The sequence below is a fragment of the Podarcis vaucheri genome (assembly GCF_965113315.1).
Source record: "Podarcis vaucheri genome assembly, chromosome: 13".
NCBI classification, from domain to species: domain Eukaryota; kingdom Metazoa; phylum Chordata; class Lepidosauria; order Squamata; family Lacertidae; genus Podarcis; species Podarcis vaucheri.
In genome coordinates this window covers 20,514,047-20,535,395 of record NC_138751.1, presented here as the reverse complement: position 1 = coordinate 20,535,395, position 21,349 = coordinate 20,514,047, and the positions used below count along the sequence as shown (strand labels likewise).

Here is a 21,349-nt window from a genome sequence, read left to right as displayed (position 1 = left end):
AGTTGTAGGGGGGGGGGCATAGATGGCTGGCTGAAATACCACTTACCTAAAGCACTAGATATATACCCCCAGCATGGTTAGAGTGTTGGGCTGTGACCTGGGAGACCAGGATTCGAATCCACACTCAGCCATGAAGCTCACTGGGTGACCTTGGACCAGCCACTCACTCTCAGCCTAACCTTATTTTACAGGGTTGTTTTGAGGATGAAATGGGGAGGAGGAGAACCACCTTGAGTTCTTTGGAAGATAAAGCTGCTATATAAAAATGTAATAAATAATAATAGAAATAAGTAATGGAATCAGTAACGCCAGTGGACAGGAGTGCCAAAAGGGTGTTTTCCGACAGTCACTGTTTCTGGGTGGGATTCAGTCACATACCACCCAATTTAGGTTGCACAGTTAAAGTTGGTCGGGAGGCCTTGTGCAACAGATTCACCTCCCTGAAAAACCTTGCTTTTTAATGACAAGGAAAGTGATAGGAAAAGGCCGTGAAAAGTGTGGGGGAACACTTGCTTTGATGCAACGGTCATCTTAACCTCCTTGCAAACAAATGAATGCCCACTGAATAGTCAACATCGTCTAATCTCCCTGCTAACAAGTCGGGATGAATGCTCAGCAAACCAGATGCCTAGAAAGACCATGAAGTTCTAAATGTCTACTGAAGAGGGACTCAGAAATCGCTTCCAGGGGTTAAAAGCCTCCGTTATTAAGAAATGCAGGCCTGAGTGTTTAACAACAAAGGGGTGATTTAACTGTAGAATTCTGCTGCCAAGAGAAGGGGTGGAATTTCCCATCTCACCGAGTTGACACTCTCTCGAATGAGATGCTTTTGCCAGACACAAGCAGGTGGGCTTGATCCAAAAATAACTAGAGGGAATTTGCTGGCAGGGGTTGAACTGGGGAGCAGGTTTAATGGTTTCAACACTCTATTCTGACTTTCAGTTCAAAAAAAAGAAACGATGAAAAAGAATCAATGAAGCCTGCAAAATTAACAGTGTGTGTGTGTTACATATACTGGAATAAACGGAAAGATTTTAACAGGGGCTGATTGGTGTCTCCTGCTGCTTCTAAGAAAATTCAGTTCTGTGCCCAGGAAACTAAAATTCTAAGCTCAGCAACTTAAGTTAGGTGAAGCAAAAAAACATATGTTACTACACTTATTTTTCACAATGCTGCTTTATTCTATAGTTTATAAATTTATTTTGGGTTTTTGTTGTTTCCAAATCTGGAATGGGAGGGCATGAAAGGAATGGAGGTGGGAGAGAGAATGGAGAGAAAGAAGGGGATTTGAAACCATGTTTGTCAGATGGGAACAAATAATGAAAGAAAGAATGGATTTTGAATATCTTGTCAGGAAACACTTTGTTGGGGGGTGGAAATATAGTCTCAAGAGGGAGATCATTTAAAAACATAATATGAGCTTTCTGGATCAACCTCCATGCAGGACCTACTGTGCTGGATATATCAATGTTCTGACTCAGCAGAACCCAGTTCCCTGTGTTCCTAAGCTGGTGGGATGTGACCCACAATTGTGTCAGGATCTCGCCCAAGTTGCATCATACAGACAGTACAGTGACCATCTTTCTGTGGGAGGAGAAAGAGGTGGGGAAAGAAAGGATGCCATGAAGGGTGGTTTGGTCGAGGTTGTCAAATGTGGGTTCCATGAGGCTGAGGGGTTAAGCCCGGGGTCCCCAGAGAAGGTTAAAGACCTGGTGCCTTACATTCCCCCAAAGTGCTGGCCCCAAGCTATGGGATTCTGGAAGCTGTGGGAACATCACATGAAGCATTCTTGCAACAAGTCACCATTCTCTTTTCTTTTCCAGATCAGCATTGGGTCAGCTGAGGACCATGTCGGAAGGGGACCGGCCTACAAGTGGCCTGAGCCAAGCCAGCAGCACAGTCACCATCTCTTCCGTCTCCATGGGAACGAAGGTGAGGAATTGGAAATGGTCCGTGCCCTCTGGACAGGTGCTGCTGAGTCGATAGATAGGCTTCCAGAGATCCTGCTCGCCTTGTCTTCCTGAGCTAATGGGCTTTGCAGCTTCATTTGCAAGGAACACCTGAATAGTGTTTACCTCAGGAGTTGGCAGCTTGTGCTTTAAAATAAACAAATAACCAAAGCTCTTTTTCGGGAAAAGGAGAATTCTACAATAACCATGCGAACAAGTCCACAACATTTATGAGGCCTCAAAACATTCACACTGGCAGATGTATCCCTGCATACCTATGTGAGGGCTTATCCATATTTCCCACTGCTTCCTCCCAGGGAAAACTGCTCTTTAGTGCCCAATCAGAGCAAACGGGGCAGTCTGGGACAAGTGTGGATGAGCCCTCAGTCATTTGTGGCACATTTGTGACCTGAAAGGAAGGGAGGAGAGGATAATCATTTTTTTTCTCGGTTTACAAAGGCTTTCTTTCTTTCTTTCTTTGCTCTGCCTTCACCCTAAGGTCCCAGGACAGGTTACAACAATTAAAACATAATGTTTAAAACAGTTTAAAACAACTTACTATCGCAGAAATAAGGCGAGTCCTAAAAATCCCCGATGTCAAACACCAGGGTAAAGAGGTACAAATCTTTGTACGGTGAAGATGCCAGACAGTGCCGGATTTACGTATAAGCTAAACAAGCTATAGCTTAGGGCTCCACTCTCTTGCCCCCCCCAAAATATACTTCTTCTTAATTGTATTTCACTATCAATGTACTTCTTCTTAACTGTATTTCAGTTCAACAGTTACTTTGATAAAATACATATTTTGTTATGTGCAGATGGCTTTAGATATCTATTAGGTCCATAAATTACCATATAGCATATATTCAACACAAAAAACAGCGGCAGTTTGTTGTTGACAAAGGACAGCTGGACATACAAAGGGCCCCATTACCTTCAGCAGCTTCATCACACCTAAATTCGGCCCTGATGCCAGACACACTGTGGGGCAGAAGTTCCACAATTTAGGGGTTGCCATAGAGAATCGCCTCTCCTGGGCTATTTCCCCCAGCTTCTGAGGGTGATGCAGCAACCCATGAACTTTACTAAAACCATAAATAAATATATGGTTTGGGTTGAAAAGACTTGCTTGGGAGATGGTAATTAAATTAATTTGAATGAGTTGTGAACAGCAGCTCAGATGTCCAGTGCTTATACCATGGGAAGCAGCTCATTTCACCAACATCAGAATGGTTTCATAGGGATTTCCATTATTACAGTGATAACGTATTGCACCTGAGTATTTGAGGAACATGAGGCATTTTTATTTACCGTAACTTAATTATATCAGAAGCCACTGTACATTCAAAGAATCCCCAAATGCTGTACAGGGAGAGAATTATAGAACAATACAGATCCCAGAACTGTAAAAAAAAAAAACCCAACAAGGATTAAAAACTGCAGGAATAAGGCAGACCAATCTTGGAAGGCTTGGAAGATAAGAAAAGTTTTCAACAAATGTCAAAAACAATGTTGGAGCTTGCTTCACTCCTAAGGGGAAGCGAATTCCTGAAGTCTGGTGCCACAGTGTTGAAAGCGCAGGCTCAAGTCTCAGCACGCCTTGCCACAGGGGTGTTGGGCATCAGCAGCAGATCTAAGTGATTGGAATAGGATGTGTGTGGGGAGAGAGAGAGAGCCCGATCCAGAATCATATGAGGCTTCTAAATACCAGATTCAAATACTTGAATCTAGCTTGGTAGCCAATTGGCTACTGGCATGTGACATAAGCATATGTAGAAAGAGGCAATGTTTACCTTGCTTGTAAACAATAGATCTTGAGATTGTCTGAGGCCATATGCACTCTAGCGATGTATTGGGAATGTTCTCTTGGTCTGTTTATGTGTAAAATATTTTATGTAACAGGGACACGGGGGGGCGCTGTGGTCTAAACCTCTGAGGCTAGGGCTTGCCGATTGGGAGGGCGGCGGTTCGAATCCCCGCGATGGGGTGAGCTCCTGTTGCTCTGTCCCAGCTCCTGCCAAAGTGGATAAAAGGTACCGCTCCGGCGGGAAGGTAAATGGCATTTCCATGCGCTGCTCTGGTTTCGCCAGAAGCGGCTTAGTTACCGTACGCTAGCCACATGACCCAGAAAAACTGTCTGCAGATAAACGTCGGCTCCCTCAGCCAGTAAAGCGAGATGAGCACCACAACCCCAGAGTCGTCTGTGTCTGGACTTAACTGTCAGGGGTCCTTTACCTTTACCTATTTTATGTAACATACATTCATTTGGGATACTCACCACTGGCAATGAGGCAAATGGATGTTTACAAGTGCCTGCTGCATAGATTTTGCAGTGTAACTATGTTTGAAGCTGTCTTAATGGATATAAGAGGGAAGATAGGAGAGACAGCACATCCTACATTCATCCTGAAATAGGCTCTAGTCCAGGCATAGGTAGTCCCAAAACATCTGGAGGGCCGAGTTTGCCTATGCCTGCTCTAGTCCAGCAGTGTTGAAAGCACTGTACCTTTAAAGCACTTTTGAAATATACTCTTTCCCTCAAAAAATTCTGGACACTGCAAGTTTACCCTTCACAGAGCTACAGTTACCTTAACAAGCGACAGTGCCCAGAATTATTTGAGGGAAAGACTGATGGTGCTGCAAGGCTGTAGTAGACAAATAGCAGCCTCCCTCCCAGAAATTGCCAGTTTCTAAGCCACACTCATAAAGAGTGCCAGTTCCTTTGGCTTATCATCCTTTCACTTATCACTTTCCTGGGGTAAAAAGTTTTAGGGCTGCAGCGCTTACTCAGGTTTGGTTTCCCTTGGAAGGAGGTCACGGGAGGCCTATTGGCATTGTGTAATATTTGCATTTGAACTGATTTACATAGGTGGAGGCAGGCACAGCTTAAAACACTTGAACTGATAGGCAACATTACATCAGATCTCTAGGGAGGCAGCCAGCAACCAGAGATCACCTTTTAGAGCTCCAAACTCAGCTTTTTGTGGCCTTCCCAGTCAAGCTGAAACTGCTGTCTTCTCTTCACATAAACACCTGGATTACATCATCCTTAGTCAATGGGTGGCCATGGGGGGGTGGGGGGAGTGGTCTGCCTCCAATGCTTCTTTCTATCTACATTCCCACAACATTCCTGCAACAGTAGACAAGGGGCTAAGTATTTAGTTCCCTATTACAACATATCTCAGGGCTATTGACCACTCTTTTGTCAGCTTCAGGTATTGCCTCAGGGAAACCTGTCCAATAACCCTATTTACAGAAATTTGATAGGAAACCTGTTGCTTTTTTCAGGTGGGATTTAATCAAATACTGGCAAATTCAATTTGTGCAGCTGAAGTTGATTTGGAGCTTTTGCGCAACAATATCCACTTGTTCCTAAAATTGGGCCATTGATGATAAAGCAGGTCTGGAGGACCTTTGGCCTCCCAGATGTTGGCAGACTTCAAGTCCAGAGAGTGTGGCCAGTCACCAGGGATTATGGGAGTTGTAGTCTTAAAACATCTGGCAGGCTGAAGGTTCCCCCACACTTGTGATACAGGGAAGTGATTATCACCAGGCTTGTAAATGGCATTAGCCCACATTCTTCCATTTCTTTCCTTACCTCCTCCCCCTGTTGTTTGACCACTGCCAATTTTGGATTGTAAGCTCCTTCGGAGCAGGGACCATGCATATACTGCCTAGGTAAGGGATTGCAGTTTGTAGGGTAGTTTGTCCAGCTTGCATTCAGCTCTTACCTGTGGCTTCTAGAAGTTGTCAGCACGTGACACCAGCCACACATTGTGAAGGGCTTTGATTGGCCGGCTAAACCAGGTAAGGGTAGCCAATGGGTCTCAAATCCTAGATGAGTTGGGGACTTCTCCTGCATACAAAGACAGGCTCCAGCTGATTGAGTGGGCGAGACCGATAGCGGGTCCAACAGTCAAGAAGATGGTTTCTCCCCGTGCTGCAGAGGGAAGTGAGGGGCAGATGAGACTCGTCAGCTTGGGAAGGTAGCCCATCTAGGAGAAGGAAAACTCTGGTCCTAAAACTCCACTGCCTTGTGAGATATCTTTAGGAGAAGAGAAGGCTAAGGATTAAGCCTACACAAATCTGGAGTCCCTAAGACGGTTGGGTGGCGCCTTGTGCGCCTCCTTCCAGCAACTCCTGCAACCAAGCTGGGACCAAACATATTGCTCTGCTTTCCTTTGGACCACATCAATGAGATGGAGAGGGGGGAGGTCTTGTTGTCTGGGCAGCCCAGGACCTCCATGCATGCTGCCTAGGCTTGTGCCCCGTTAGGCAAGGTGAGGCCACGGTTTGGCATCACCCCACAGAGGCGCACTCCATTGTCTTGAGACAGACCGATGCCAACACTGATGGCGTGCTATTAACAACCCAGTATTGCATTTCACCATTTTGTCTTCTGCAGCCACGCTCAGCCCGGCCTGTCCGGAAGGTCCACGCTTTTGGGAAGAGGGCAAACTCCATCAAGAGAGACCCCAACTCGCCTGTCATCATGCGGGGGTGGCTTTATAAACAGGTAAAAGGAGCGTGAGAAACGAAGGGGGTTCCTTAGCTCAGAAGCAGTCAACGTGGTTCCCTCCAGGTGTTTTCTTTTTTTTCTTTCTATATAATTTTTATTAAAGGTTTTTTCTTATGATCTCAAAACATTCCATTTACACATCACATAGTTCACTTAATGGACCTCCCTCAATTCTCCTGGTAATCATCCGTAATTATTTCTTCATCTACGCATTCCTAATTATTATATCACCTTTAAATAAGTTTTCCTATCTACCTTTTCTTTCTTGCAATATTCCTTAATTTTTTTCACAAAGCTTCTTTAAAACATACTAGCGTTGTATGATCCTCACATACAGTTTCCAAATACTCCCTAAATTTTCCCCAGTCCTCCAAAAACTTGTGATCTCTTTGAAATCTGATCTTTCCCGTTAACTTGTCCAGTTCCGCATAGTCTGTTAGTTTTGCTCTCCATTCTTCCAAAGTCGGTGTCTCCTCTTGTTTCCATCTCTGGGCCAGTAGGGTTCTCGCTGCCGTTATTGCATATTGAAAAAGTTTTCTATCCCTCTTATTTATTGCATTCTTAGTTACTCCTAGCAAAAAAAATTCTGGTCTCTTTACAAAATTATACTTCAACATTTTCTTTAACTCACCATATATTGTTTCCCAGAACCCCTTTACCTTTCTGCATTCCCACCACATGTGCATAAATGTACCCTCCTTCTCTTTGCACCTCCAACATTTATTACAAGTTTTGTACATCTTTGCAAGCCTAGCCGGTGTCATATACCATCTGTATACCATCTTCATAGTGTTTTCTTTCAACGTGATACATGCCGTGAAGTTCAAATTTTCAATCCATATTTTTTGCCATTCCTCTAATTCTATACTATATCCCAAATCCCTGGCCCAGTGAATCATTACCTCTTTCACCTCTTCGTCCATTGTTTCCCATTCCAATAAAATTTTGTACATTTTAGATATTATCTTATAATCGTTATCAATGATCTCTGTTTGGAATTTCGAATCTTTTTCATTATATCGTCTCTCTTTTATCTCCTTTTTAAACATTTCACTTATCTGAAGGTATTGCAGCCAGTCGTAAACATATTCTTTTACTTGTTCGTATGGTTTTATCCTCCATTTATCCCCTTCTTTCATGACCAAATCACTATACGTTATCCAGTTACACCCCATATTAGTTTTCTTGATAGCTATAGCCTCTACCGGAGAGAACCAATGTGGAACTCCCCTTTCTAATATGTTTTTATATCTGTCCCATACTTCAATTAACGATTTCCGGAAGATATGGTTTTCAAACGATTTGTGACCCTTTTTCTTCTCTTTCCATAAATGCACGTGCCACCCGAATCTAATATCAAATCCCTCCAAATCCAATAGCTTTGTATCTTTCAATTTTATCCATTCTTTTACCCAGCAAAGACATGATGCCTCATAATATAACTTCAAATCTGGCAGGGCAAAACCTCCTCTTTCCTTTGCATCCGTCAACAATTTATATTTGATTCTTGGTTTTTTGCCCTGCCAGATATATCTTGATATCAATCTTTGCCATTCCTTAAAGATCTTCACTCCTCTTAATACTGGGATCATCTGAAACAAGAATATCATCTTTGGCAACACATTCATTTTGATCATTGCTATTCTACCCCAAAAAGATAGTTTTAGCCTTCCCCAACTCTCCAGGTCTTTCTTAATTCCATGCCATACCGGTACATAATTATTTTGAAATAGGTCAATATTTTTAGTTGTTATCCATATGCCCAAGTATTTCACCTTCCTGACAATTTCGATACCTATTTGTTGTTGTAATATCTCTCGCATTGTTTGGTCCATATTTTTTGTTAAGATCTTTGTCTTCCCCCTATTTAACATAAAACCGGCCACCTCACCAAATTTTTCAATTTCCTCTATCACCTCAGTTGCATTATCCGTCGGTTCCTCCACCATTATAACCAAATCGTCCGCAAAGGCTCTAACTTTATATTCATTGCGGCCTACTGTCACCCCCTTTATCTTTTTATTTTCTCTAATTGAATTCAGAAGAATCTCCAGCACCATGATGAACAGCAGTGGCGAGAGCGGGCAGCCCTGTCTTGTACCCTTTGATATTTTAATTTCTTCTGTTGTCACATTATTTACTAACAGTTTTGCCCTTTGATCCATGTATATTGCCCTTATTCCATTAAAGAAGTCATTTCCCATCTCCATGTATTCCATATTTTTTAGCATAAAATCCCATGATATATTGTCGAATGCCTTTTCGGCGTCGACAAACATTAACATTGCTCTTCTCTCATTGCTCGCTGTCAGGTACTCCAAGATGTTTATTATATTTCTCACATTGTCTCTCATCTGTCTTCGTGGAAGGAAGCCTGTCTGATCTTCGTGGATGATTCCTTGCAAAACCTTTTTTAATCTCTTTGCTATTATTCCTGCGAAGATTTTGTAATCGGTGTTTAGCAAAGAAATTGGTCTATAATTCTTTACTTGTGTTAAATCCGTACCTTCTTTTGGAATAAAGGTTATATATGCTTCCTTCCAGGTCTCTGGAATCTCCCTCTCTTTTAAGATATTATTCATTGTTTCTTTCAGCGGTGTTATCAGAATTGGTTTCAATTCTTTGTAGTACCTTGCTGTGAAACCATCTGGTCCTGGGGCCTTCCCGTTTTTCAACTCTGATATAACCATCTTGATTTCCTCTTCGTCTATCGGGGCGTTTAGCTTATCTCTTGCTTCTGCTGGGATCTTTTGCACCTTTTTCTCTTTTAGGTATCTCTCTATTTTCCTTATGTTATTCTTTTCTTTTTTCCTATACAGTTGACTATAATAGTCCAAGAATCCTTTCCTAATGCCTTTAGGGCTAGTTATCTCTTCGTCCTTTACTCTGATCTTATTTATTGTACTCTGTTCTTTCCTTTTCTTAATCTGCCAGGCCAGCCATTTTCCGGATTTATTCGCAAATTCAAAATCCTTTTGTCTTAATCTTTTAATATTCCATTCCACCTCCTTGTTTATTATCATAGCAAATTGGGTTTGCAAGGCCTTGATACTTTGTCTAACTTTCCTATTATTCGGGTTTTTAATTAACTTTTGCTCATATTCCATAATTTGTTTTAGGATTTCTTTCTTCTCTTTCTCTCTATTCTTCCTTTTAATTGAATTTTGTTGTATATAAAGACCACGCATCACCGCCTTGCTTGCATCCCACACTATACTCATTTTCGTACCCTTATTACAGTTATCCATGAAGTATTCATTCATTTTCTTCTGTGCCTGTTGTACAAATTTTTGATCATCAAAAAGGCTATCATTCATCCTCCATCTAAACGTTCTTTCTTCCAGGCCTTTAATCTCCAATTTAATCGGACTATGATCTGAGATTACTCTTGGTTCTATTTCTACCTGGAGGATTCTTAGGCTTAACTCATTTGAGACCCTCCAGGTGTTTTCAGCCACATCTCCTCCCATCTGCCCCAGCCAGTGTGGCCATTGGTCAGGAATGAGGGGAGTTGTTACTCACATAATATGGGTGTTATCACGCTGGCTGTGCATTAGCCTGAAGGATGAGTGGCTGAATGCTGGCATGGGTGGACCCAAATAGAGCAAAGGAAGCCAGAGGCTGCTGGTGGCGTCACATGCTCAGCATCTGTCATTCTCGGGCAGCTGTTAGAGCTCCAGTGTTGCAGGGGCCACCACAGATGAGACCATGCTCCCCACCACCACTGTCAGCGTTGCCAACACCACAATAGATCAAGATCTTGCAGAGATTTTGAGATCTCGCCCAGAGTTGTCATGATCTTGCCCCAAATCAATGTTGATGGTGGTGCCACTTAACGAGCAGCTCAATAAATAGCCAACGTCGTGTCATCTCCCTGCAAGGAAATCAGGACGAATCTTTGATAGAGAGGTCTTCTGGAAGTAGCCCATGTCCTCTAGCCAGGGACAGAATGTTTCTCCTCCATTTATGGCAGAAAGCCACATGTGTGACTCTTAGCAGCTTTACTACCAATCCTGTACCCACTGATAAAACAATATGTTTGACGTAACCAAGCAGAATGATCATGGGTTCTCCTGGGAGTTGATGCCCTGGCCACCTTTGATCTCCCTTTTCCTTTCCTTTCCTCCTCCAGGACAGCTCTGGTCTTAAACTCTGGAAACGACGTTGGTTCGTCCTTTCTAATTACTGCCTCTTCTACTACCGAGGTAATTGGGATTTCCCCATGGTTCTGCCAGAGGTGGGCGGAAGTGATGTCATTGTGCTTTTGGAGGGAGGGCTTTTTTCAAGTCTCAGGCAAGGTAGGCTGGTCAAGCATCGGAGGGTGTGCCTCCTTCTTCCTCCTGTTGCTTTCTCAGCCTATAACATTTCTTATGGTCTGTCTGGGAGCAGAGCTGGGAAAATATGCTGTAGGTTGGGGTGGAAAGCTCATGGGCCTCCAGCTGTTTATTCCTTTTACTTACTTATAAGCATATTTTTATACTGCTGCAGCAAAAAATACATCAAAGTGTTTACAACAAGAATTTCTAAATGTATTCTAAAAGCCCATATGTTCTGTATCCAAATCTAAAAAGGGTGTGCTGAGAATTTGGTTGCTTTCATTTCATTTTCGACTCTGCTCCTGACTCTTTCTGGTGGAGGAGTTTAGCCTTATATATATCCTTTTTCTTCTGATTCCTCAGGTTTGCACAAAACCGGATGTTGTGTTCTTTTGGTTCATCAGATTTGCCCAAAGCCAGAAAACTGCACAAGCAGCTATACAGTTGCCTGGCTTTGTGCTTTTGTGTACTTCTTGGGTGGGGGATATTAAAACAAAAACAAGATGAGGACACAGCTATCTGTGGTCATGCCCTATTGGCACTTATCTGGGGTGATAGAATCCACAAACTAGAAAGCAGGGAAAAATACAAAAGATAACACCTGCTGGTATGAATTGGAAAGACTGAAATTATTTCTCATACGGAAATTAAAATACATGTGGGTGTGGACTACTCCAGTGTAATTCAAATTGTGTGTGTGTGTGTGTGTGTGTGTGTGTGTAAACAACTAAATAGTGCTCAGATGTGGACAAGCCCTTTTGTCCCCCAACTTAAGCCCTACAGTTGAGAGAGAAGGCCTTGACTCTTCTCCCTACCAGCCGGACCTTAGGCAGTGAAGTGGACTGCTAGCCAGGTTTGACAGATTGGAATCGCTAGTTCAGGCCCCAGAGATCTTGAGGGCCCCACAGGGCTGGAGGGGAGAACCTGTGGCTCTTCAGACGTTATAGGGATCCAACTCCCATCAGCCCTGACCCTTGGGCAGGTGGGCTGGAGCTGATAGGAATTGGAGTCCCAACAACATCTCAAGGGCCACACAGGGTTCTTTCCATCTGGGCTTTAGGGAAAAGTGCATTGAAGCAACTTCTTAGAATCATAGATCTCAAGGGTCCTCTAGTCCACCCCCACCCCCCCAATGTAGGTCTCTCCTGTGACTTTTTCTTTCCTTTGGCAGGGTTGGAAATGTGTGTGTGTTTGTTTTCCAGACAGCCGCGAAGAGAAGGTTTTGGGCAGCATCCTCCTCCCCAGCTATGAGATCCGGACAGCGTTCTCCAAGGAGAAGAAGAACCGGCGCTTCATATTCAAGGTCAGTCCACCCAGAGTGAGATGCTTGTTTCCTTCCAAGGTATGTTACTTTGCTGTCACCCAAGGTCTGTTGACAGCCATGAGTGATGGGTGAGAGATTCAACTTAGTTTGCATTTGAAGGTGAACTTAAGTCCCACTGTGCAAAGCAATAGGAGAACCCGAACAGAGTCGCCCTTCGGAACCCGCATTTCTGCATATTTTGCAATGCACACAGTGTGTGCATATACTAGGGGAAAGTGTGCACGTAAAGGAAAACAGCATACGAAAAGGCATTATATTAGGGGGAACTGCTTTGCAAAAAACGTGTACGTGAGGCAAAATTGCACACAAACATACGTATATTAGGAGAAAATTGCCGAATAATTTTCACGAAGCCCTTTTTTTAAAAAAGAAAGCTAATAAATCGCAAACTGTTGTGGAAATGTGGGGAAATGACTGGAAAAATGAGAAATGGAGAGAACCAAAGCCGACAGATTCTCTCCTCCATTAGCCAGCCATGCAGAAAGCCCACCAGAAACCCGCAAGCCCACTCTCGCCTCTGCTCTCCAGCTGTTGTCCACCAGAATTTCTGTATGCCTGCTGCCCCCTTGAGGATGTGTTGGGCCACTGCAATTACCCTTCTTTTTCTTCTTTTACCTTCCAGGCCGAACATCCTGGCATGAGAACCTATTATTTCAGCGCAGACACCCAGCTGGACATGAATAGCTGGATCCGCGCCATGAACCAGTCGGCCGCCGCCGAGTGCGACTATGGAAGCTAGTAAGGGCTGGGGACAGGTGTATTCTACGCACAGCCCTACACTGGCTGGCTGTAACCTTACCTCTGGGGTTCTCTGGTTTGGGGATGGGACATGAACCCATCAAAAGAGGGGACTGAGAAATAGGAACTTTTGAAAGGGAAGCAAGTTCCATTATGGTCAGGATCGTGGAGAGATTAAAGGTGCAGATGTTTTTAAAGTTTTCTAGGAGAGAGATTTGGTTTGCTTAGGATGGGAGACTCTTCTTCCTGTTATGGTCCCTTGGGGAGGGGGCGTCACCTATCAAGGACCACATCCAGCGGCTGAGACAGATGCCCACTGTGGAGAGGAGGGCAAAGCCAAAAATAGGCAGTGCCGCTCGCCTTTCTTCCTTTCAACCATCGCCTTCTCTCTCTCCTTCTGCCACCCCCCACCATCGCCCTCTGCCTCCCCACCCAGCAGGCTGCCCAGAGAGGGACAAGTTGCTGATGCCAGACACCCAGACTCGTCACTTTGAGATTAGTTTTGAAATTAGCCCGTGGACACCCTTATTTTAGGAATACGGGGTGTCTGGATTCATGGGTTACCCAGAAGCAACGTGGGCAAAATGGGGTGGTTAAGCTGTGAGCTTTGAAGGAGTCAGCTAGGTTGCGGCGCAGGCTGGCGCATTAGGGCGAAGCAAGGCACGGCCCCACCCATCTCAGCCTGCCCTCAGCCGCTCCACATCTTCCTTCCTTCCTTCCTTCCTTCCTTCCTTCCTTCCTTCCTTCCTGTTATTGACTCTCTGGCGCCACCTATTGTTGGGCTCCCTGCATTCCGCCCTACCAGTCTCAACGGCCGCCACTGTGAGGTTGGACGCTGGGTGCAGGGGCGCCGACTTATAAAAAATATTGGGGGGGCCCATACCGGGGTCCTGCCGCTGGTTCGCTCGGGTAGCCGGGAGAACGCAGTTCGAGGTGGCGGTGTTGGGGAGAGACCCTCGCTCAGGGCGCCACTAGACTTGGCGGCCGGCGGCCTATCTGGGGGGTTTTGGAGTGTATTTCGGCGGAGCGATTGGGGAGGAGGGGGCTTGTTGCCGGATTCTTCAGCTGAGCCGGAGATCCGCTGCTGGGGGGTCCCTGGGCCGAGTTGTGAGCCCGGCCTGCTGAAGGGAGATCCAGCCGATTGCGCGACGGGGACGGCCGGGGCTCTCCGGCTAGGGCACGCGGCTGGCTGGCTGGCTGGCTGGCTGGCGAGGGAGCAGGTGGGGAGGAGGCGGGGGTCCTCACTCTCTTAGGAAACGCACCCGCGCGCCCGATTGCCACGAAGTCCGAAGGGTGCGTGTGTGGAATTAAAAAGCAAAAACGAGATACGGGCAGGGCAGGCAAAGAGTTTTCTGCAAGAGGATGGAGGGCAGGTTGAAGAGAAAATCACTCAGGATGAGACAGTCAAATCAGCCATGATAAAATGGGCTCAGGATATTGGGTATAACATCATGTTTGAGGACTGGGAAAGGTTATGGACCACCGGAATGAAATTCACGGCATGTAATGCCTTGAAGGAAAATATTATGAAAATGATTTATAGGTGGTACATGACCCCAGTCAAGCTTGCAAAAATATATCACCTGTCTGATAATAAATGTTGGAAATGTAAGGAGGCTGAAGGGACATTCTTTCACCTCTGGTGGACTTTTCCAAAAGTGAAGGCCTTCTGGGAAATGATCTATAATGAGTTAAAAAAGGTATTTAAGTATACCTTTCCCAAGAAACCAGAGGCCTTCCTCTTGGGCATTGTTGGCCAGAAAGTGTTAAAGAAGGATAGAACTTTCTTTATGTATGCAACTACAGCAGCAAGAATACTTATCGCAAAATATTGGAAGACACAAGATTTGCCCACACTGGAAGAGTGGCAGACGCAATTGATGGACTACATGGAACTGGCTGAAATGACTGGCAGAATCCGAGATTTGGGAGAAGAAACAACGGAAGAAGACTGGAAAAAAATTAAGGACTATTTACAAAAACAATATAAGTTGTATGAATGTTAAAAATTTACACGATTTGGAAACTATAGCTTCAGCAATTAGATTTGGGAAACAGGAAATTATATTTTAAGTAAGAAAAGGTCAAAATCTAAGGTAATACTATGTTTAATTTAAGATATAAGTGATGAAAAGTATGTTACTGATGAAAAGTATGTTAAATTTAGAGGTATAGTATTTGATGAAAAGTATGTTAAATTTAGAGGTATAGTATTTGAAAAGTACAAAATAAGGTACGAAACAAGGTAATAATTTGCTGATATCTTTATTATAAAGAATGCAGGGTAAGGGAGATGCGAGGAAGTCCAGTTAGTTATATAAAAAATGTGTTGCATGGTTGGTTTTCTTTTCTTCTTTTTCTTTTTCTTTTACTTTTTTCTTCAGTGTATGTTTCTAACTTTGTATTTGAAAACTTAATAAAATATTTATAAAAAAAGAAGAAGAGAAAATCCTTTCGCTTTTCTGGGGCGCAGGGAAGTCTCAGAGCCGGAGGTTGGGGAAGGGACCCCCTTTGCCCTGCCCTCTTCTCCCGTCTTAGATTCGCATGGGGGTCCCCGCCCGAGCTTGCCTGGCCACCGGGCCACACAAGGGCCGCGCTCTACGCGGCGCACCTTGCTAGCCGCGCAGCTGTCCTCCGCGGCTGCGGAGCGGCCCTGCGCCGGTGCCCAGCACCTCTGGGCGCCCGCTGCGCTGCCAATGACAAGCGGGCGACGTCGCGGGTGGGGAAGGCGTCGCTTTCTTTCCCGATCCTTCATCCTCCCAGTCTTCCAGCCCTTTTTTGGGTTGGAAGCTCGTCTCGTTCGCCCTTCTCCTTTCTTCACCCTGCGCGCAATTTTCCTCCCTCGTCTCCCTCCCCATTTCTCCTTCCTTCCTTCCTGACTGACTGACGGGCTCGGGTTCGGGCTTCGGCTCAGGCTCGGGCTTGGGCTCGGGCTCCGGGTCGGGCTCGGGCTCAGGCTCGGGCTCGGGCAGCCACAGCGTCGGCGGTGTTGGCGATCGGCGGCGCGGGGGGATGGCCCTCCCGGGGGAGCCGGCGCTGCTCAATGGGGTTGCCAAGGAGACAGGCCGGCCGCCCCCCTCCCCCGGCCCGGCGCCCCCCGCCGCGCCGGTGCCCGTTATCGAGCTGGTGCGCGCCGGGCGCCCTATAAAAGCCGCGGACGCGCCCACCGCCGCCCGAGATTATTGGGGGGGCTGAGCCCCCCCAAACGAATTTTTGAGGGGGCTCGGGCCCCCTCAAGCCCCATGGAGTCGGCGCCTATGGCTGGGTGGGGTTGGAGGGGGAGGAATCTTGATTTCAAACTCTCTGCGGGCAAAGGGGAAGGTCATCGCAGGGGGACCAGCCACCTGGGCTTTGATACAGTCTAAAAAAATCTTCCCTTCTGTCCCTCAGCAACCGGAGGGGTCTCCAAAGCCAGTCCCCGTCCACATGCACCAGCTTTGAGGACGTGACGCTCACGCAAAACGACTACGCCAAAAGCGCAGAATCCCTGGAGATCGCCCGTCTCTCGGAGGCACACGACGGGGAGGCCTCGTCGTCCGACAGCCTCCACGTGCAGGACAGTCAGCAGGGGACTCCGCGGCTCGGGAGGACGTCGTTGTGCAGCTCGCTCAATGGCGGATACAGCCACATAAGGAAAGAGCAACCAGATTTAAGGTAAGTCAGTGGGTGGAGAAGGAGGGAGGGAAGAACCAGTTTTCCACCAGGGGGCGCCGTGGGAGCTAATGATGATTGGCTCCCACAGGTACTGTTGGGGCGGGACTTGGATTGTCATGTTTGTTGTTTGATTCTGTGCCTTCCTATTTTCTTCCCTCTGTTTCCATTGGCAGCTCCCTGTCTTCCCAGACTCACGGAAGCCCCTCGCCCGTCATCCACCCCAAGCTCTCCTCCCGGCCGCGGTCCCCCTCCGAGAGCCCCACGCCTTCCTCCCCATCCCGGACCCCTCAGCCTTCCCCTCTGCTTTCCATCCGCTCCTCTCGTTCCTACTCCCTCCCCCTGACCCCTGCCGAATCGCCTCAGATACCCGACACCCGCCAGTCACCCCCTCGCGCCCGCAGGAAGCCCCCGAGAGCTGCCGCCGCCGCACAGGCCATCTCCTGCGAGGACCTGTCCTCCGCGGCCTCCCCAAGGGGCCTCGGGCGCCCCAACACCCCCATGGGGCGCGTGGACATTGCCCCCAGCGAGGGCCCTCCCAACAACCCCTATGCCACGCTGTCACCCACCACCAGGGGGCGCACCCTGACGCCTGCTGACCGGTATGACGTGTTCCCCTCCTCCGAAGACCCCTATGGCAGGCGTTACGCCCGGAGCCCTCACCACAGCAGGGCCCGGCCCGTGGGCGAGGAAGGCCTGGCACCCTCATTGGCGAGGCAGCTGCCACCCAGCAGAGTAAGTAGAGGCTGCGGCAGCAGTGGGCATGGTGGCTCTGGGTTTGGGGCTTATCTTGGCTTTGATCCACCCCAGCGCTAACCTTTCCTTTCCTGCCAGTTTGCAGACCGAGGTTATCTCTCTCCGCCAGCTGGGACGTCCCGTGCTCTGGTCATGTCTCGGCTACATGGGCGACTGGTGAGTGCCGGGGGCTGCGTTCTCCATCTTTCCCGTTCACCATGGTCCTCCTCTCCCTGGCCTTCCACTTCCTGTGACACGGAAACAAACGAGTCTGTTGGCTTGAATGTCTCTTTCCCTGCTCATGACCTGGGCTGTGTGTACCCTGTACTTAACGTTTCTGAAATCCTGAGCCAAAGGAGTCTCAATTCTGCAGCAGGAAAAGCTCGATTCCGCAACTTGCGTAAATTATGCAAATGTTGAGCTACAAACTTGCTTCCTTTAAAAAATAAAAAGATTTTTTCTTTCCTTTTTTTTCTAGAAAGCTGCATTGTGCGGCCAATATTATATTGCGCAGTCTTTCTGTGCAATTTGTGGCATACCCTGTTTAGGGAAGTTTTTAATATTTGATGTTTTATTGTGTTCTTAATACTCAGTTGGGAGCCACCCAGAGTGGCTGGGGAAACCAGCCAGATGGGCGGGGTATGTATGTATGTATGTATGTAAATATATATATATGTAAATATATAAATACATACATACTATTATTATTACTATTACTATTATTATTACAGTCATACCTCATGTTACGGCTGCTTCAGGTTACGTGTTTTCGGGTTGCGGCCCGCGGGAAACCCGGAAGTACCGGAACTGGTGACTTCTGGGTTTCGCCGCTTCACGCATGCACAGAAGCGCCAAATTATGCCTGCGCAGACGCAGCACTTCAGGATGCGAATGCTGTGAGTTGTGGATGTGCCTCTGTCACGGATTACATCCGCAAGCCGAGGTTCCACTGTATACCACACAGTCCTGCTCATGAGCTTCCCTGGCTACTCTCCCTAACACTTGCCTTCCCTTTCCCTACAGATCACCCCCCACTCTGCCTCCTCCAGCTACCTCCACCTACCACCCCTGCCCCCCCTCCCTAACCGGCCCACCCCTGGGAAAAGGACGTCTTTGGGAACCACGGTATGTGATTTCGTGCTTGATCCTCCCTTGAGTCTAGGACTTATCAAACGCTGGCTTAGCAAAAAGAATAGGCTGGCCAGGAAAGGACAGCAGCACATTCTCTGAGTTCTGTTTTAATACCAAATTGTCCTCCCGTCTGTAATGGTTAACATTGGGCTCCACCATTTCCCCCCGTTAGCTTAACATTGGATTGAACAGCCCTTGAAGTAGTTGGTCTTTGAAGCCATGGGCAACTTATCCTGATAAATACGTCCTCTTAATGCTGAACACATAAATGTCTTGGGCATATTTAATTTTCTTTTTAAAAAATATAGTTTTTATTATTTTTCCATTTAACAATATATAATCACATCATTATTATCCACTTTGCCGCTCTAGCTCTTTCTAGCCTATCAACTTCCTTCCCTCCCGCCTCATGATATAACCTTTATATCATAGCCCTTTATGCATTTTCCAATTCTAATTACACTCATTACAAAATACCTCAAAATTTAAGTACCGTATTTTTCGCTCTATAAGACGCACCAGACCACAAGACGCACCTAGTTTTTGGAGGAGGAAAACAAGAAGAAAAAAATTCTGAATCTTAGAAGCCGGAACAGCAAGAGGGATCACTGTGCAGTGAAAGCAGCAATCCCTCTTGCTGTTCTGGCTTCTGGGATAGCTGCGCAGCCTGCATTCGCTCCATAAGACGCACACACATTTCCCCTTACTTTTTAGGAGGGAAAAAGTGAGTCTTATAGAGCAAAAAATACGGTAAATATAAAAAGGAAGAAAATTTCTCATTACGAGTCTTCAGACAACCCTGCTAGTGATTTCAATCGCGTACAATGATCTTTCAAATATCGTGTAAATTTACTCCAGTCCTTTTGAAATACTTGATTGTGCTGCTTTCGGATTCTTCCCTTCAGCTTCGCCAGTTCCGCAAAGTCCATCATTTTCACCTGCCACTCTTCTTTCATTGGCACTTCTTGTTGTTTCCATTTTGGGGCTCAAAGAATTCTTGCTGCTGCTGTTGCATACATAAACAGTCTTTTATGGGCGTATTTAACTTTCGTGGTGCAACAAGCTGGCATTTCTCCTAGGAAACCATGTGGGAAGTTCGGGGGCTTATCCAGACATGCCTTTGCATGTTGTTCACACCAACCATTTCTCTGTCTTTCCAGTGCCGGACTCTGGTGCGAGAGAGGAGCATCCATTCTGCCGGGGGGCAGCGGTTTGAAAGCGACACTGATGTACGCACTTCTGCTTCTTCTCATATCAAGGGTTCATTTGTGTGTTGTTGTTTTTTAAAAAAACTTTTAAAATTATTTGCATCCAGCTTAGGAAGCCTAGAGCATAAACATCACTTTGAGCAGGGGCAGGGGAACCTGTGGTCCTCCAGGTATTTGCTGGACTCCAACTCCCACCAGAGATGATGGTAAAAAAGGTAAAAGGACCCCTGACCATTAGGCCCAGTCATGACCGACTCTGGGGTTGCGGCGCTCATCTCGCTTTATTGGCCGAGGGAGCCGGCGTACAGCTTCTGGGTCATGTGGCCAGCATGACTAAGCCTCTTCTGACGGAAACGCCGCTTACCTTCCTGCCAGAGCGGTACCTATTTATCTACTTGCACTTTGGTGTGCTTTCGAACTGCTAGGTTGGCAGGAGCAGGGACCGAGCAACGGGAGCTCACCCCGTCGCGGAGATTCGAACCGCCAACCTTCTGATCGGCAAGCCCTAGGCTCTTGGTAGTTTAACAATATCAGGAGGGTCACAGGTCCCTGCATCCTTGACTTATGAGTAGATTGAGACATTCTTTCATCTATGGGTGAGGGAAGAAGGAATGCCTCATTTATAACACAGTGTTTGAAAGCCCATTTTTGAAATCTCTTGCAAAATAAGTAACTACTTCCAAGAAAACAGGGTTGGGATCCACTGTGGGGGTCACTGCAAAATAATTAACATTAAACTGGGTTGGAATCCACTGTAGGGTCACTGCTCAATGCTGAATTTACAGAGAGTTAGTCCTACAGCTTGTTTTATTCTCACCTGCACAGCTGTCAGGAACACCCCCAGATTTTTGCCACTATCTGTTTACATTTTCAAGCAAAAACCAACTCGGAGAAGTGCCTCTCTTCTGACACTCAAACAAAGGCTTTGTTTGAGTCATTTTACTACACACTGAAATTGGCTGTAGGTGGAATAATTCCCCCCAATAAAACTGTGTACATCGGTTTCATGCTGCAGCACGTCAGTTTTCTAACAGCATTAGAAGTCGCATGGGATTTTACAGGGTGGGAAATCACCCTGTAAGACTAGATGTGCCCAATGTTTTGTTTTCTTGGGTGAGGTCAGGACAGTCAAAAAATAAAGTGCTTTTTCACACAGCGCACCGTTGGACTGTGGAACTCACTCCCACAAGAGGCAGCGAACGCGACCAAGTTGGGATGTTTTTAAAAGAGGATTAGATACATTGATGGAGGGCAAGGCTATCAAGAGCTACTATCCCATGGGCAGAGTGCAGTTGTGCTCATGTCCTGCTTGCAGGTTTTATATGGCCTCATCCAGCTCTCCTTATGGTTTTTTTTTTGTTTTTTTTTAAAAAAACAATCTGTCTGAATTAATTTGGATCTCATTTTTAGTCCATTAAGAATTTGAGTTTATTAATTTAAATGATTAACTCACTGGCCTTTGGAACGCTACATTGTTAATAGCGTAACCCATCTCTGATTTGGAAGCTCTCAGCAGGGGAAAAATAATTTCGCCAGGGCTGTCTTAAACCTATACGGTGCTGGGATGCAAAGATATACCCGGCTGGGGACCCCCCCCCCCCTGCAGGTTGCCCAGTCCCAGGAGTGCAGGAAGGCAGAGCTGGCCGGCCGCCTCAGCGTCTCGCTGGCTTGGTCACCCCCGAACTCGTGGCACAGAGCTGCCCACAGCACAAGAGCCTGCTGCGGCACTCTGACTGACGGGCGGGCTCTTCCTCGGACTCAACTCTCGGGCCCCGGAC

At 46.4% G+C, this 21,349-nt stretch overlaps 1 protein-coding gene across 5 annotated transcripts in view; it reads left to right on the top strand.

The window, feature by feature from the left end:
• The window catches only part of PLEKHA4 (pleckstrin homology domain containing A4), a 52,564-nt gene that overhangs the window by 20,891 nt on the left and 10,324 nt on the right, over positions 1-21,349 (top strand). For 4 of the 5 annotated variants that reach the window (XM_082196899.1, XM_082196897.1, XM_082196898.1 and 1 more), the window contains exons 2-11: positions 1,824-1,932; positions 6,355-6,465; positions 10,601-10,673; positions 11,987-12,087; positions 12,731-12,846; positions 16,237-16,500; positions 16,674-17,232; positions 17,332-17,409; positions 18,256-18,357; positions 19,524-19,592. In XM_082196899.1, the coding sequence (XP_082053025.1) occupies positions 1,849-1,932; positions 6,355-6,465; positions 10,601-10,673; positions 11,987-12,087; positions 12,731-12,846; positions 16,237-16,500; positions 16,674-17,232; positions 17,332-17,409; positions 18,256-18,357; positions 19,524-19,592 (1,557 nt within the window). In that variant the 5' untranslated portion in view covers positions 1,824-1,848. The remainder of the gene's footprint in view (positions 1-1,823; positions 1,933-6,354; positions 6,466-10,600; positions 10,674-11,986; positions 12,088-12,730; positions 12,847-16,236; positions 16,501-16,673; positions 17,233-17,331; positions 17,410-18,255; positions 18,358-19,523; positions 19,593-21,349) is intronic. The other variant, XM_082196900.1, reaches the window with a different exon arrangement.